Here is a 19003-nt window from a genome sequence, read left to right on the forward strand (position 1 = left end):
CTTTCCCTTTTATTAATACTTTTCTCACATCATATGTATATTTTTACTCAAATTGTTTAGATTTTATTCTTCTCTTATTTTTATATTTGCACTGTGTGACAGTGCCTGCGTTCAGTAGGCTAAAGGACATCTTAATCTTACCACTTAGCACAATTTTGTCTGTAGCTGCTATTCACCCATACCCTACTATTCCCCTGAAGGGAGCTGTTTTATTACACGGCTAATTATCAGTTAAATAAATAATTTGAGACAGAATATTGAATAATTATACGATTTTTATTGATTTATAAATTAAATCGAGAGGGGAGAAAAAAAACTGCCGGCAACGGCTGAATCTGCGCTACAACTACTGGGAATCAAGAGAAAATGAAAAGCAGAAGGCCACGGTCTTTTTTCAATTGTTCCCAATGAGGAGGGAGCGTCTGCGGCAGCATGCGGCAGCCTAGGGAAAATGCGCTGCGCCCAGCGTCTTTTTTTCCGGCGGCTCCTCCTTTTTGTGCGGCCGCTCCGTCACCCTTATAACCAGAGAAAATGGAGGAGAAGCTGCTGGCCGTGTCCGTCTATCCGGAGTTGTATGACATGTCACAAAGACATTACCATAACAGAGACTATATATATATATATATATATATATATATATATATATATATATATGTATACATATATATATATATATGTGTGTGTGTGTGTGTGTGTGTGTAAGGGAGTGAGTTTATGTTCACCAGCAGAGGGCGGTATTTATGTTTCTGTCCTTTTTGGTCCACTGTAGTTTTGAGTCTTTTTGACCCTCCGCAGCCACCGTAGTTCACAGTTTGTTTTGTGTCTTGTAAGGTAAGGAGGGTTTCCAAACACTGTACTAATGAAACCACTTTATTTAAGTCATTAACATAACTGTCTGTTATAATTTTATTAAACATGCCAGTCCCAAGAGTGGTTATGTTAAAGATGGGACAATTCCTGTAATTTTTATGTTGAAATGTGTTTATACTGATGCACTAACTGTGTGGAGCTAGTTGTGTTGTAGCTGGCTAATCAGTAACTGTAACAGAGGTAGCTGAAGTTTATTTTATTCTGTATTTGATATTTAGTTTAATTCAAGTGTTAATATGTGCCTTGGAAACTGAGGACAGTTTGTTTTGTGTCTTGTAAGGCCAATAAATGAGAGAAGTTTGCTCCGCCTCAACCACCAGTTTGAGTCCTGTTTCCCTGTCTCCCCTGCCGCGCCAGTATACTTCACCTAACACAACGCAGAGACCTCGCTGGGGCTTGCTGCCTGAAAGATAGGGTTACACATACACACATATATATATATATATATATATATATATATATATATATATATATATATACATATAATAGTTTATATATATAATAGTAGCTTAGTTAAATTAATTATTTTTCCAGCAATAGGGCTATATAAATTGAGAGATTTTACAGCAACACAGCGCAGCGCCCTTCCAGCGCCTTTCTGCCAGAAAAGGCGCTATGTGGACACAGGCCCTAATATCAGACCTCTGAATGCCGCCAGATCATGGTATAATTTGAAATGTAGTAAGTATGACTTAGAAAGGAACAGGTTGCGTGATAGGATGTATGAGCTGGAACGGGAATGGAGTCTGGAAGGAATTTTAGGGATGAGTGGGAAAATGAGGGAGTGTTACAGGGCAGTATTTACTTTCCTCAAAGACATTGGAGTAGAAAATAAAATACAAGGGAGTTTTACCGATTTTCCCCCGTTAGACTGTAACCTGAAGTACATACCCTGAGACTACACACTCCGGTACAGTAGGTGGCGGTATGCACCTTAAAACATTGGTTGTAATCCGCCATTAGAAGAAGAAGAAGAAGAAGAAGAAGAAGAAGAGCCGTATCATCGTACAGTTCGTACTGAAGCTAACTCATTGCACAATTATTTTCCGATTAAAGCAAGTTTTTTTCCCAGTAGGTAACTAGGGTAACCAACTGTCCCATGGGACGCTGAGTCCTTTTCGGTTAGCGGTAACAGTAGTAGTTAACTGGTTGCTACAGCAGAGCTAGGTTTATTGCAATCTTAGCTAGCTTCTAATGAGCTAGCTAACACTTACCTAAAGACGTAGTTTCAACGTAGTCGGCAAGATTCATATCGAAAGCATCAAAATTACAGATTAAGGTAAGTGCATTTCACTGATAGAGTATCTGTCGTGATCGTTCAAAATATCGTCAGACTAAGAAACGATAGGATTGGCAGTGCGTTTAGAAACTCCATTGCAAACTTCTCATACTGTTACTCTTCTAAGTCATTTGTGGAAGTTACCAAGCTGTAATGTAGCGGGCTACTGTTGGAGGCTATATGGGATCAGTAGGGCGTTGCAGTGAAGCTGTTTTACTGTCAATGTTGTATATCTCAGCTGATGGAGACATTTGGCTGGTTTTTGATCAGAGTTTTTGTCTCATAGCATGGCGCTCAAGTCAGGAGAGGAGCGTCTGAAAGAGATGGAGGCTGAGATGGCTCTGTGAGTACAACCGCTTCACCCAAATCACATAAACATAAAAGCGTTTTTAACCCATACCAAGTGCAACAATGCGACACGAGCAGTTGTATTGTAGGCGGGCAATGTGCATAGAGGAAATGAGGTGGGCCTAACTCTGAGACACTCGGGTTACTGTTACCACATGATGATTTGTATGTGCAAATGTGAGATCCTCTTCAGACATGTCACATGTGTTGTATGTATTAAACTAAAGAGCAGGTGAGGAAAAAAAATCACGCAGGCTCGATTTATACCAGCCCCAAGAAGGTTGATGCTGGGAAAAAAATATGGGAATGTACTTCCTACAGGAATCAGGAATATCACACAATATCAGGAAAATCACACCAGACATAAAGTGAATGCACCACACAATTATCTAGAGCACAACATGCACAACACAACATTCACTAAAATAACTCAACTAATAAAACACTAATTAAAACTTTCAGGGTATTTTTGTGATAACGATATTCTTGACGAAATGAGAAATTAGTTAAAAAAAAAAAGTATTAATTTAGGAATATAGAATTGCAACAAACCAAGTCATATAGTTTTATATGTCAGTCTAAAAGTTTGCCTTCAAAGATTCAGTAAATACTAAACAAAAATAATCTCTAATTTCTTTAGTTTGAGAACAACAACAATGACTCCAGAGTGACATTAAGATTCTGTATACAACACAGATACCTTTCCCTTTAAAAAAAAAAGTCTATTGAAAGTAATCACACATACAGTACAGGCCAAAAGTTTGGACACACCTTCTCATTCAATGCGTTTTCTTTATTTTCATGACTATTTACATTGTAGATTCTCACTGAAGGCATCAAAACTATGAATGAACACATGTGGAGTTATGTACTTAACAAAAAAAGGTGAAATAACTGAAAACATGTTTTATATTCTAGTTTCTTCAAAATAGCCACCCTTTGCTCTGATTACTGCTTTGCACACTCTTGGCATTCTCTCCATGAGCTTCAAGAGGTAGTCACCTGAAATGGTTTCCACTTCACAGGTGTGCCTTATCAGGGTTAATTAGTGGAATTTCTTGCTTTATCAATAGGGTTGGGACCATCAGTTGTGTTGTGCAGAAGTCAGGTTAATACACAGCTGACAGCCCTATTGGACAACTGTTAAAATTCATATTATGGCAAGAACCAATCAGCTAACTAAAGAAAAACGAGTGGCCATCATTACTTTAAGAAATGAAGGTCAGTCAGTCCGGAAAATTGCAAAAACTTTAAATGTGTCCCCAAGCGGAGTCGCAAAAACCATCAAGCGCTACAACGAAACTGGCACACATGAGGACCGACCCAGGAAAGGAAGACCAAGAGTCACCTCTGCTTCTGAGGATAAGTTCATCCGAGTCACCAGCCTCAGAAATCGCAAGTTAACAGCAGCTCAAATCAGAGAGCAGATGAATGCCACACAGAGTTCTAGCAGCAGACCCATCTCTAGAACAACTGTTAAGAGGAGACTGCGAATCAGGCCTTCATGGTCAAATAGCTGCTAGGAAACCACTGCTAAGGAGAGGCAACAAGCAGAAGAGATTTGTTTGGGCCAAGAAACACAAGGAATGGACATTAGACCAGTGGAAATCTGTGCTTTGGTCTGATGAGTCCAAATTTGAGATCTTTGGTTCCAACCGTGTCTTTGTGAGATGCAGAAAAGGTGAACGGATGGATTCCACATGCCTGGTTCCCACTGTGAAGCATGGAGGAGGAGGTGTGATGGTGTGGGGGTGTTTTGCTGGTGACACTGTTGGGGATTTATTCAAAATTGAAGGCACACTGAACCAGCATGGCTACCACAGCATCCTGCAGCGACATGCCATCCCATCCGGTTTGCGTTTAGTTGGACGATCATTTCTTTTTCAACAGGACAATGACCCCAAACACACCTCCAGGCTGTGTAAGGGCTATTTGACCAAGAAGGAGAGTGATGGAGTGCTGCGGCAGATGACCTGGCCTCCACAGTCACCGGACCTGAACCCAATCGAGATGGTTTGGAGTGAGCTGGACCGCAGAGTGAAGGCAAAGGGGCCAACAAGTGCTAAAGACCTCTGGGAACTCCTTCAAGACTGTTGGAAAACCATTTCAGGTGACTACCTCTTGAAGCTCATGGAGAGAATGCCAAGAGTGTGCAAAGCAGTAATCAGAACAAAAGGTGGCTATTTTGAAGAAACTAGAATATAAAACATGTTTTCAGTTATTTCACCTTTTTTTGTTAAGTACATAACTCCACATGTGTTCATTCATAGTTTTGATGCCTTCAGTGAGAATCTACAATGTAAATAGTCATGAAAATAAAGAAAACGCATTGAATGAGAAGGTGTGTCCAAACTTTTGGCCTGTACTGTGTGTATATGTTTTTAATATTTCAACATATATAACTGACATACAAGCTAAATAGCCAAAATATTTTCATAAAATGTTTTTTAAAACCTTTTCCCCGCAACTGGCTTCTGATTGTAATCAAAAGTCAAGTGCGGGGGGGAAAGTTTGTGGAGAGTTGGTGGTTATTGTGATCGTGAGCATTGGCGAGATGGAAATCAAAAATCAATAACGGATCGGAGAAGGCGTCTTGGCGCAGTTATTGCAGCAGGACTGCTATGCAGGCTGAGGAGGCACATCCCAGAAAGATAGCGGAGAATGAAGATGAGGATGAGACGTGCTATGCTTGCATGTGTGTTTGATATGTTTGTCCAGTTGTGGACAAAGTACCCAGGAATATCACAACAAAGAACAAAAACTCAGTCACAAGTAAAACTGCTGCATACCAAATCTGACTTGAGTAAAAGTATCTGGGTATTGTCAGCAAAATGTAGGAGTACTCATGATGCAGACTGACCCAGTTTCAAGTGTTGTGATCATCATATACATGAATATGTATTGAGTATTAATTGATCAATGTAGGCTACATGTAAGCAGCATTTAAATGTTGTCATGGTAGAACTAATTTTAACACCTTTCAGTGGTGTACTAGTCTAATCTAACAACACACATCAACTTGTAAATATGAAACAACATATAAAACAAACTATCTGAAAAGTAACTATAGCTATCAAATAAATGTAGCTTGAGTAGAATGTACAGTATTTCCCTCTAAGTAAATGGAAATATCCAAAGTACAAGTACATCAAATTTGTACTTAAGTACAGTAGCTACTTGAGTAAATATACTTAGTCACTGTCCATCACTGCATTTGTCTCATCACTATGCTTTCTGTCTACATTTTTATGGAGACTTGACAGTTTACTTGGTACACCTAGAACAAACAACAGCAGTTTAACATTCAGTCTAACATTTTATTGAAGCATTGAGTTGTAGATTGTGGTGCTGTTGAACTGTACTGGATTATACTGACAGCAGTTTCTCATTTAGTCTGTCCTCACCAATATAAATGGGATCAAACAGGTCAGATTTTCAGAGGAAAATTTTATTCAGCCACACTTCAGACATCAGGTATACAATTCATATCAGATAATCAATATTTAAAATGCTGTTGAATAAATACTACAATAAATACAATTCATCTTTAAATACAATAAGTAAATTACAATAAATTCTTAATTATTATTGAATGGCAGGCAGCATTTTGCCGCACTCCCTGATTTTGCTTTCATACTGCCAATGCTGAAAGAAGACTGATTGGGCTTTCCTGTAAATTTTCACAATTCCTGTTTTAAAAAGGGCTATTGTTTCAGAACTGGTGCTGAAATGATTGATGATATGATTGCCAACTGTTTTGCTAATTGAATTAAGTGTTAAGTAGCCTGTGCTACTGTTGTGTTTTCTGCAGTTGGACTGGGTTCTTAGTGGACTGGGGCCTCATGTACAAAGACTTGCGTGGATTTCCTACTAAAACATGGCGTACGCTTAAATCCAGAAAACGTCGTACGCACAAAAATATCCAGATGTATGAATCAGTGCGTACGCATGAATCCAAGTACATTTTTTTTGTACATCCCAATCAACGTGGAATTGAGCGCACATGTTGGAGTACCCGACCCCTCCCTGTCCACACCCCTATTTAAATATGCAAATCATATTTAAATGAACCCTGCACCTGAGATTCCCCTCTCTGCACGATCAGAAAATTAAAACAAAAGAATGAAGAAGACGGGAAAAAAAGAAAATCTTCACAGAATGCGAATTGGAAACGCTACTCACTTAAGTGGAGGCGCACAAAGATGTACTTTTTGGCACACTGTCCTCCGGCATCAATACAAAACGCAGGAGGAGTGAGTGAGAGAGTGTGTGTGAGGCTGTCAATGCTGTGGGGACAGAAAAACGTACACACGCAGAATTAAAAAAGAAGTGGTCCGACATTAAGGTGACATGAAGCAGAGGAGGGCTGCCCACCGAAACAGGCTGGGGGACAGGAGAGGAGGAGCTCACCCGTCTGAACAGATAATTATGTGAACTGGATTTACAGTTTTCATTTGTTAATTTTATACACCACTTACAGGGATCACATACTATTGTTGTAAATGAATGCAAGTGCGCCAGGGAAAAGGTGTGGCTGATTAAGAAATGTTGCACTTTACGCACGGGTTTATTGACATGAGTACTTTACACACAGAGACAATCGGGGTTGTTCGAAAGCTCTGAAGCTGCAGTTTAACCAGCAACAAACAGCAAGTCACTAAAATTAACCACTGACTAGTACTGATGCTGTGAAGACAGGATAATATTTGGGGGCGCACATGTTCAGTGCACATCAGGGGGATTGATATTAGGACAATTAAACAAATAAATTATTTACTCACCAAGAAGCCACCCATCATGCACAGTGCCAGCCTGTAGCTTGTTCCCAACCATGCTGTTACTCAGAATGTATGAATCGTGCGTTGAACGAAGCCACCTCGCCACAATGTTGGTTAATTGCATTTGCGCATCACATATGATCTGTACATTGATCGAAACAAAAACAAATACATCCTGCGATGGCGCTTTTATAATGTGTGTGCAGTCGATAGCTCCGGTAACATTAGGAAAACCGCTCGCTGCAAATTGCGCTTTAATGTTGGCCTGTTCAGCTGCATATGGGAATTTGATATACCTGGCTGACATGCGCATAATTCCGTCCACACAGCTGGCATGGCTCGCTCAGGGTCGACTGGCACAGTCCCGATCGTCGGCCAGCTCCTCTGGAATGCCCGTGTTGCTAGGAGTCCCGGTGTGGTCAGCACCTGTATGGATACAGGCAGCGCATGGCTCCTCGCCGTGTCGCGCTCCAAGGTCGGCCGCAGCTCTGCGCACAGTTCCAGGAGGATTGCCCTTGGGAACCAATGCGGCAAATACTGCTAAAACAGCCGTTGTTGTTAACGGTATTTTTGTCACCACTTTGCGCAAGCTTTTATATCCACTCATCTAATTGCAGACACGTGGGTGTGTTAATTGTTCATCAGTGTTAATTGTTGGTGTCTCTGATGTGCACATCACTCTGAGGACTAATTGTTTTCACATTTATGTATTATAACAGTTTCCCAGCATCACCTCTAAGTGTCGCCAAAGGATCAACAGCTGTAGAAACGTGCGTACGCCAGCCATGAAGTTGGCGTGAGGCACCGCACATTTCCACGGTCATTTCACTCTTGATACATCTGAACTTTGCCGTGGAAAAGGACGTACGCCACGTTTTTGTGCGTACGCACCCTTTGTACATGAGGCCCCTGGTGCACCACTCCACCTGACTGAGTGGAATTTATTTTATTTTATTTTATTTTATTTATGTTAGCCTTTATTTACCCAGATTTGTCCTGTTGGGATCAAATATCTCTTTTACAGTGGAGACCTGGCCAAGAACAGCAACAACACAGAGTTTCAGCCCCTAATAAAAATTTAGAAAAAAGTACATTGATTTGAGTAACATAAAATGATTAGATAAAATGGTTGCACGCAGACAGCCTGGACTTAATAGATTTCACCGTGGTTTTAAACTCATTTAAGGTCACCACGTCTTGAAGTGTAAGCCCATTCTGCAGATTTTTGCATGCTGTAGGTGCAGAGAACCTAAAAGCTCTTTTTCCCAATTCAGCTCTGACTATGGGTGCAAAAAGATGCAAAAGTCCTGCAAACAGAGATTGTAATTTCCCTATGTCATATGTAGAAGAAAAGATAAGTAGGAAGGAATTTTTACTAACAATAGCTTTGTAAATAAAAACATACCAGTGACTGAGGCATGTACGGCATGTACACTTAAGTCCACTTTTGAGTACAAAACACAATGGTGAGTAAGAGAACCACGGGTTGTAATTAGGGGTGCACGATAACTATCGGGCCGATAATTATCGGGCTGATAACAGGAATTATTACGTCATTCCGATAAATCAGATATCATGATGAATAGCCCCAATAACATATAATTTTGTCAGCACGGCAGTGCCCCGCTCCCAGTATGAGACCTGAATGGCTTGCAGTGAATGCTGCGTTCAGGTGACGTCGGCATAATCAGAAAAACTCCTTCTGACTGGGAAAATTCAATAATACCCCCTCATGTCGGAAAACAACTCGTTAACTCGGTCATAATGTCACACAGACGCGCACACTCTCTCTCTTTCACACACACACACACACACACACACACACACACACAGAGATGTGCACACTCTCTCTCACACTTTGCACGGTATACTGGTACCAACTGTAGACCGCGGCACTAAAACTCCACAGTACGTATCAGTGTTTCTGCTGCTAAAGTATTGCCGCCGCTGCTGCTCCTTCAAAACATTTTTGCAAATGCACCACCACTCTGAGACATCTGTGCACTTGCACAGCGCAGCAGCCAGTATAGTGAGGAGAGCAGTGGTGAGGGGAGTGGGGAGTGGGGAAAGGCTCCTATGTAGGGATACACCGAATATATTCGGCAGAATATTGCAAAAAAACACACATTCGGTATTCGGTGGAATAAGTGAAAAGCAAGGCCGCATAATAGCGGTGTGTTTTGATAACGCAATTAAACAGCGTGCGATGACGGACAGAGTAAAATGTCGGCAGTGTGGCAATAAACAGTAACGGCGAATCCCGCCGGTTGTGGGTCGAAGGGGGGTCACAGACACGGACAGGAATACGTATTCCTGTCAAATACGGCGGCGGATAATAACGGCTTACCGGCGAAGAAGTCCAGCTCCAGGTGAATAACTTGTTGTCATGACTACCCAAAAGTACCTGAACAGCTGAGCCATGGCGGCACACAGTATGTGGCGTATCAGCGGAGAAACTTTAGGGACTTTTCGTTACTTATGAAGGGACTTGTCAGAGGAGGAGGGTGCCTGGTTGATTTTCATTTCATTTATTTATTTTATTTTGATCCCCCCCTATGTTAATCACTTATTGATGTTGTTTTTGAAGTATGAATAAGTCAATAAGTAATTTATTCCATTGAAATATCATTGATGTATTATAGAGAAGTGATTTATCTTTTTGTAAATGACAAAAGGCACATCTGCCTCATTTTCGCTGTGGTATAGTAATACTACTCAGAACTGTGATACTGTCACTGGTATCATACCGTGGGTCCCAATTCTCTGTCTCTGTCTCTGTCTCTCTCTCTCCTAATATGAGATAAAAGAACAACTGAACCCCATTTACCTTAGTTGAAAAGGTATTCATTTGAATGGAACCATAAGCCAAAATTCTTTAAACTTATTTTTTTGTTACTATGGAATGCACTTTTTCAGTTTGTTTACATAGACAAGTCGAACTTCTTCAGTGCAATCATTTTCTATATATATTTATTTTTTTGAACTTCTGGAATGAACTTTTTCAGTTTGTAATCCCGATGTATGTATTTGCATCAGTTCAAGGGGCCTTTATTTTTATATCAGTAAGTAATGCACCTTATTTAAATTGATGTTCATTTGAGATATCAAATAGTTTTTTTGTTTGATATCTTTTCGAAAATGTTTGAGATGCTTGCCAATAGTTTTTCATTGGAAAAAATAAATATCTCTTCATTTAAAGAGTCAAAACAGTTTTGGTTTTGTTCATAGTATTGATGTCATGATCTTATATATATATATATATATATATATATATATATCTCACACACACACACACACACATATATATATATATATATATATATATATCTATAGATATAGATATATATATATATATATATATCTATAGATATAGATATATATATATATATATATATCTATATGTATATATAATGTATAGAGATATATATATATATATATATATATAGATATATATATAAAATGTATATGTGTGTGTGTTATCAGTTATCAGTTATCGGTATCGGCCTTTAGGAGCTGAAAGTTATCGGTTATCGGTATCAGTTTAAAAGAAAAGTTGTCGAGCATCCCTAGTTGTAATGAATTTCAGAACCTCATGATAGCATGTGAAGACAGTGAGCAAGGGCCATTCATAACATATCACCATGGTCAATGACAGATAAAAAGGTTGACTCAATCAGTCTCTGTTTGGCATAAAAAGAAAATACAAGGCTTGTTTCTGAAGAAAAAGCTTTAGCTTTTTCACAATATACTGGATAGGAGAAGTAACCTCGAGGAGTTAGGGGTTCACTGCCTTGTACAGGAGCACCTCGGCAGTGCCCAGGAGGCAAACTGACATCTGATAGTTTAAAAACAGGAGATATTAGTAGATGCCAACTCAATTTGTTGTCCACTTCTGTTAAGTTACCTTGGACAATGCTGATCTTGCTGGTTTTGACATGGTAAAAAAACAGAAATTTAATTTTTTTCTACATTCAGGACAAGTTGCAGCTGACAAAGCTCTTCTTGTACTCAACTGTACTATCAAATGCAAACTGAATATCTTCAAAAGCCTTTGCAGGAGTGGGTGCAAAGCAGTTTACTGTAGACAGCTTTCATTCACTTCCATTCTCTTTTCAACACATAAGGGAATTGATGCTCAGCTTTTCTTTGAATGTCAGTTTTTGTTTTCTCTTTATGTTTTGTTTGTTATGCATTTAAAAAAAATCTGTTATTGTCTGCAGCTTTGGTAAAACAGCCTAAAAGGGATCAATTAGTAAACTCTTCAAGAAAACTGTTTATGTTCTGTTGTATTGATGCTAGTCTGTCTCTCTACCTTTCTTGCTGTAGTTTTGAGCAGGAGGTTCTTGGTGGTCCTGTACCAGTGTCAGGAAGCCCACCTGTTATGGAGACAGTACCTGTAGCTCTTTCTGTCCCTGCAATTCCAGTAGTGCGACCCATTATAGGTACCAACACCTACAGACAGGTTTGTACTCTTCTAGTCCTATCTGGATAGTAATGTACAAATACTAACTATTACTAATACTAACAAATGTGTGTCTTGGTCTTGGTAGCAAAATACTCTGAAATAGACGTACTGATGGAGGAAATAATTTGAAATAATTTTTCTATTCTTTGTTTTCACTAGTCACCCATTTGCCTCTTCTCTTTTTCTCTCTCTTAGGTCCAGCAGACATTAGAAGCCAGAGCTGCTAGTTTTGTTGGTCCTCCACCACCTGTCTTTACAGGACCAGGTGAACATTTATTACTCTCACACACATTCACTAAATAGGGTAATCTACTTAACCCTATTGGCCCTAGGCTTTTTTGGGGTATTTTTACTGCCTTTACTTCTAAGCTCATATCACAGTCATTATAAAGACTACATACACATGCTATATCTTGTTTTTTTTTCAGGACAGTCTGGGCTAACCAGACTGCCATCATTACATGTCCTTCTATGTGCCTGTATTTTATATTAATTTTTATATCAATGAAAAAAAACAAATCTGTGTGACTAAATTCTTACATTTTTACATATATCTCACCATAGCAAGTTGGAAAATGACGTATTCTACCATATATGAAGAGGGGAGACTCTCTGGAATCTGGCAATATAAGAACCATGATTCTGGGACAGTCTATCACTTCACAGTTGTCCAAAACATGTGGTTTGTGCCAGTATTTTTTCATTATTGCAAGAAATTCCATTGACTCATTCACAAGTCAAAAATGTGTTTTATTTGAAAGAAACATGCAATATTTACATCTAAGATCATAGAAAAATAGTCAACCAAGTGCAATGATGCCCTCCAAGATAATATTTGCCGCTTTGTTTGCAGTAACCAAAGTTTGTCGTTGTTTCTCAGTTTCAGTTATATATTGGGGGGCATTTTGGGCATTGGGAGGAACACATGTCCCCCTCAATGTATATGGTGACAACGGCCCTGTCATGCATGCATAATTAGGCTACAGTTGTCTGTGTGCGCAAAGGTGAAGTGGCTGGTCTTGTCATACAAAGTTTGATGGAGTGTCAACTGGACAATATGGAGATATTTGTATCTTGAAAGCCGGACTACAAATGTGGATAGACAGGGAGAAACACACGCAAGCCTAAGACGTGGTAAGATAAGATATTCCTCACTATATGAAGTGACTGATAACAAGATCTGTATAATGGATTGTAAAGAAATTAGTCAGGTTTTTGTTTTGTAGACAATCAATCTGGATTTATAGCATGATGGGATAACGGTACAATAATGTGTGTGGTATCATTGGAAAGCTCTGCTCCTGCGCTTTCATGTGATATGCATGGCATTTCTATGCGAGCCTGCTTTCGCGAGAAATCCATCCAAGAGTAATGTGTGTGCAAAGCTGTATGAAAGCTCTGTTATACATAATTTTAGTGTAATTTTATCTTTTTTTTCGCTGTGAAAACATTGGACTACCGACAAGTGCTTGGCCTTCTCGGAAAGCTACAATCCTGCTGTTTCACGTGATATGCGTGGCTTCTCGCTATGACGCACGGTCGCGGAGAAAATCCACAGAGAAGAACGGGTGTGAACACCTTGCGGGTGTGAACACCTTGCAGGCCCACAAAAGGACGTGTCTGTGACAATCAATCACATCGGTTAAAAGAAAGCATCACACCTAGCAACAGGGTCAACCACACATCCTCAGTAAGATAAAAGTTTCTGTCCCTTCCTTGCTCAGAGTTGCTCTTAAAACTTCCCTAAGTCACTCCTAAGCTAAGACTCCTTACTAAAAGTTTTTAGTCTAAGTTAGGAGGTCTCTTAGAGTACTCTCAGAATGTTTGTGAATATGGCCCCTGGATCTTAAGTCATCAGAAAAAAAGATGAGCACACATTAGCAGATGCTGGGTTAACAGCCCATTTGTGACAAGCCAAACAGCATCGTAGAAACAGGTTTGTTCAGTCTTTTTACTGATTTTAATCTCCTTGTCCTTTTGTTTTGGAGAGGAAGAGACCTCTGGGGTAAGTCGTATCATTGTACAAACCTTCTGAACAGATAATACTGAAGGAATCGTGTCCAGGAGTAAATGCCTGGCACATGGGAGGCAGTTTCAGCTGGTTCCAATGTGCAATTCTCACCGTTAAATGCCACTAAATCCTACACACTGCTCACACTGCGTCTTGGTCGGAGGTACAGGTCCGCAGTCGCAAGTGGCACTCAGACAGGGCAGCCTCCCCTCCCGGCTTGGTCCTTTTCAACTGCTACGTGCCCTTGTCTGATGACTCTCCGGTTCACCTGAGTGATGCTCCTGCCAGTGCGGCACTGGCCGCTCCTCACCTGGACCCCCCTCCGACGGCCCCGGCAGCTACAATCTCTTTACCACTGGCGGATAACAGTGTGGGTGTGGTTTCCGAGTAGGGATGTCGATTTTAATTAAGACTTGTCGACGAGACTGCACAACTAATGGCTGACGGCGCCCCAGATTAAAACGTCCAAGAACACATAATTGAAACCACAAAATATCTCCATACTGCTCGTCTGTAGTGATCCAAGTGTCCTGAAGCCCTGACATAAAAAGTTGTTTGGAAAAACTTCATTTGAACTCTGTTTTTAGCCTCATTGTAGTCTGTAGCTCTAACTGCCTCTCTGTACACTGCACTGACATGTGTGCGCTTGCGCGAGACTGTGAGACATGGGCACCACCTTCATGTGTGTTCACGTGCTTTCGTTGGTCTCGCGCACAAGCGCGCACACGTGAGCACAGTGTACAGAGAGGCAGGTAGAGCTGCAGGCTACAATGAGGCTACAAACAGAGTTCAAATGACGTTTTTCCAAACAACTTTTTATGTCGGGGCTTCAGGACAATTTATATCGAATCGGTACCCAAGAATCGTGATAGGATCGAATCGGGACAAAAGCATATTGTCCCAGCCCATGTATGTATGTGTGTATGTTAGGCCTGGGACGATCAGCGATCAACTCGTACATTGGCAGGTTGCCAGGTGATTTGCTGGATATTAAGGCGATTTTGAAAAAAAATGGCGCTCTACCGTGCATTAAGAGATGTTTTTGGGGGAAATACATCACTGTCAGAGAAGCCTCGTTTACAAACAGACCTACAATCCATCTCCTCTCCTCTCTCTCTTCTCAGCAGAGGGTGCCCCTGTCAGACAGTGACAGGGCGCATCTCTTTGATCCGAAGTGCCACAGCCCGTTTGCTTATGCTTCGGGGAGAATAGAGTAATTGCAAATAAATATTGTTTTAATATGTAACTATTGAAATGTTCACAAGGGCTTTCAGAAATTCCTACAATGTTGCTGCACTGCCGCCTTTGCAGGTTAAAAGTTAACGACAGCGACTTGGAGTGAGGAGGAGCAACACGTCTCCGGCCGCGCAGCAGTGTCGGTACCGACACCGCTGCGCTGACAAGCCGGAGACGCTCACTTTTGCATGTGATGCAAAATATTAAAATAACGTGTTGCTGAATTTATTTTATAACGAGTAATTTTCTAATGTAGGTTGAGAATGAAGTCAGATGGGGAAAGACAGGGATATCATGTACTGACATTGAGTGATGGTCCTGTCAGTCTATGTGTCATTCTCTTATTCAAAATCGGATTTAATACTTTTTTGCTATGTCTCGTAAAACTCTTACTTCTCATATTAATGGTACCTTTGGCAACAAGAATGTGAACAATCCCTTTTTTTCTGGTTACATGTTCAACACACAGTTGCTGAAGACAAAAATTTCACTTAGACTGGTTGGTAGTCGTTACAGACATGGACAGTATAACAGGTACCAGAGCTCTGCAAAGACATTTTAGAGAATGCTCAGTTAACAGTAGTTAAATATTTGTCAAAAAATAAATCAGTATTTGCTGAACTGATGGCAAATTACTTTCGAAAATAACTAGTGTTAGTGGTTAGCTACCAAGAGTAGCCACTTGGACTAACCACAGTCTATGGGACTAACTAGCTTAATGCTACTTCCGCTATCTCACTGGAAGTAGCAACAATAATCATTTCTACAGTAGTGCCCTCAGGAATAAGGTGGATAGTATGTATTCTATTCATCTCCATTCAAAGTCATTTAAAGTTATGGGTGTAATGATACTGTCAAAGCATGTGGCACTACACACAATACCATGTTATGGCTCAATACACTCACAATATTATCAACAAAGCTGGACTGTAAAGAAATCTCTGCATGATTTGATTGATTTCCCCGTATGATCAGAATATTTTCTGACATTGCTGTCTCAGGACATGTACTGTTTTACATAAATACTCATAAACACAGAAATGCAAAACATAGCATTCAACCAGACAGAACAATATTACAAATGCCACATATCACATTAGACAATACAAAAAATGGATGCATTGCAAACCTGTATATTGTCCTCTTTTACATTCAGTGTTCAACCCAGGAACCCAGGTCCCCTGAGATTACTTAGGACCCAAACTCTAATTTAGCTGTTTGTCACACTGAGGAACAAAAGAGTTCTAACCTGTTCAGTCTTGCCTGTGGGGTTTTGTAATGTTCTGTGTGATGGCAAGAGCTTATTCTTCAAATCAAATGTAAATATAAAATATCTAGGTACTCACCCACCCACCCACCCATAGTCTAAAATGTTTTTTGTAGATCCACTTAATAACTATACTTATTAATTAATGACATATTTGTTTAATTATGTATACAATTTATATATAGGTATCTTTTTTTTATAGTTGTGCAAAATAGTCTCGTACTCATGCATGTACAAATACATCAATTTTTAAGTCTCCACGCCACAGACATCTGTGACTGGAGGCATAATGTTTTTGTGTATGTTTTCCCATTCTCATGAACATGATATCTCAAGAATGCCTTGAGGGAATGTGTTCAAATGCCACGTCATCATTTAATCGCTGGCTGTCCAGGTGGTGTCCAGCAAACAATGTGGGTTTCGTTAATCATTGGCAAACTTTCTGGGGAAAACCTGGTCTTATTAGGAGAGACGGCATTCATCCCACTTTGGATGGAGCTGCTCTCATTTCTAGGAACCTGGCAAATTTTATTAGTAATTCAAATCCCTGACAACCCAGATAGGCCGTAAGGTGAATCAGAAAAGTCTCACAGAAACTGATTTCCACTCCGACATCTGGGGACTACATGATCTTTATTTCATAAAAAAAGATCGATACATGTTCAGCTAATCAGCAGGAGTTCGTAGCTCATAACCCCGCAAGAGTCCTGTGATCAGGGTCGTAATTCGGCACTTGTTCCGCCTGAGCGTAATGAGATTTGGTACGCGAGTGGTGGCACGGCTGTCACGTGATCGCGCTACACCAATAAGGTACCCGCATTTTGTGTCGCCATGGTTTCATTCAGCAGAGGAAAACAGACCCGGAAATCCTCAAAAGTGAGCAGAAATGAGCTGAAACAGCGCTATTCACATTGCTGTGTCCATGAAATATGATAAGACAAATAGACAATAAGGTGAACTAAGCAAAAATGTCTTAAAACACATTTGATTCAATACCTGGGCATAACTGACGTATTATTACATAGACAACATAGCTACGGCAGACGAGAACGGCCATGTATTTTTTTGTGTGTGTGTGCACTGTTATCTCGTGATAACGACTTATTATTTTGTTATCTCGATATAACAAAGATTGTTTTCCCGTGATAATTGTCAAGTCTGATGATTGCGCACTGGTTAATGTGATCGTCTTGAATTCAGCCTACAAGAGCTGCCGTGGTCCTGCCAGATGCCTCCTGCTGCTTGCTGTTATCATTAGTCACACTTCTACTGTAATTATACACATATGATTATGACACACGGGTCGGTGCGTCATAATCATCATATCATCTTTGTTATAACAAGATAACGAAATAATAAGTCGTTATCACAAGATAACAGTGCACACAAAAAAAAAAATACATGGCCTTTCTCGTCTTCCGTAGTTATGTTGTCTATGTAATAATATGTCGGTTATGCCCAGGTATTGAATCAAATGTGTTTCAGCTCATTTCTGCTCACTTTTGAGGACTTCTGGGTCTGTTTTCCTCTGCTGAATGAAACCATGGCGACACGAAATGCGGGTACCTTATTGGTGTAGCGTGATCACGTGACGGCCGTGCCACCACTTGTGTACCAAATCTCATTACGCTCAGGTGGAACTGATCATTACGCTCAGATGAAACAAGTGCCGAATTACGACCCGGCTCACAGGACTCTTGCGGAGTTATTAGCTACGAACTCCAGCTGATTAGCTGAACATGTGTCGATCTTTTTGATGAAGTAAAGATTGTGTAGTCCCCACAGGGTTCCTACGAAAGTATGGAAAGTATGGAAAAGTATGGAAATAAATTTGATCAGTTTCCAGGTATTAACCCTTAAAAAACCAAGCCATTTATTGCTATTTTTTGTCCGCCTGGCCTCTCTGTCTATTAATGCATGTATAATCTCAACCCTTTCATGCACAGTCAAGTAATGAACATCTTTTTTTTTTCAGGACAACCTGGGCAATAATAATATGTATGCTAAAATGATGCCACATGAATAGATCAATAGTTATGAGTATAAAAACAAAAGAAAAAGCAAAACGGAAATTGAATGTCACAGAATTTAATTCAAAAAAGACACAGATCAACAATGTACAAGCTTTTTCATTTTCAAATGTTTCTCTCAGGCCTTGGCTATCAGGAGAAAAAGATCCCAACATTCTAACACAAACACAACAAAAAATATTTACATTTTTACATTTTTTCTCCACTCGTTTTTTCCCTCACTTCCTCAGTCACTTGTGCCACTCCTTGAAACAGTTTCTGTCTGGAACAAGACAGAGGGCTACATCACGCATCTCACACTTCCAGGGGGTGGACTGTTGGACCTGCCTGTCCTTTCTGCAGAGGATGCACTTTTTTCTCCCAGCCGTGGCCTTCTTGCCCTTATCCTCTACATGGGAGACTGGCACGGGAATGTGTGAGCCCTGTGCTCTTTGAGGAGGGACATTCGCCGTGACACCACAGAGCTGAGCTGTCAACTCTTGCAGGAAGCCTCTGTGGCTCATGGGTTCCTGTTGCCTCTGCTTGCACAGATCCTTGTGAAGGAGATAGCTGTTGGTAGTAGCAATGTCCATGAAATGGTAGAAGAGGGTGCGGTACCATCTGTTGGATCTGTGTTGCACAGAGTAGTACTGTATCAGCTGGTCTGATAAATCAACACCTCCCATGTGCTTGTTGTACTCCACAACAGGTGTTGGGCATGGGACAGATGTTGTGATCCA

General features: G+C 40.4%; 1 protein-coding gene across 3 annotated transcripts in view; it reads left to right on the plus strand.

Moving 5' to 3' along the window:
- Window positions 1–1379: 1379 nt before the first annotated feature.
- rbm42 (RNA binding motif protein 42) overlaps window positions 1380–19003 on the plus strand; it is a 68682-nt gene continuing 51058 nt past the window's right edge. Inside the window, exons 1-4 of one of the 3 annotated variants that reach the window (XM_049583188.1) lie at window positions 1380–2149; window positions 2436–2492; window positions 11602–11737; window positions 11936–12005. In XM_049583188.1, coding sequence (XP_049439145.1) covers window positions 2437–2492; window positions 11602–11737; window positions 11936–12005 — 262 coding nt within the window. In that variant the 5' untranslated portion in view covers window positions 1380–2149; window position 2436. The remainder of the gene's footprint in view (window positions 2150–2435; window positions 2493–11601; window positions 11738–11935; window positions 12006–19003) is intronic. The other 2 variants (XM_049583190.1, XM_049583189.1) reach the window with 2 other exon arrangements.

This window comes from Epinephelus fuscoguttatus, linkage group LG8 (assembly GCF_011397635.1).
Source record: "Epinephelus fuscoguttatus linkage group LG8, E.fuscoguttatus.final_Chr_v1".
NCBI classification, from domain to species: Eukaryota; Metazoa; Chordata; class Actinopteri; order Perciformes; family Serranidae; genus Epinephelus; species Epinephelus fuscoguttatus.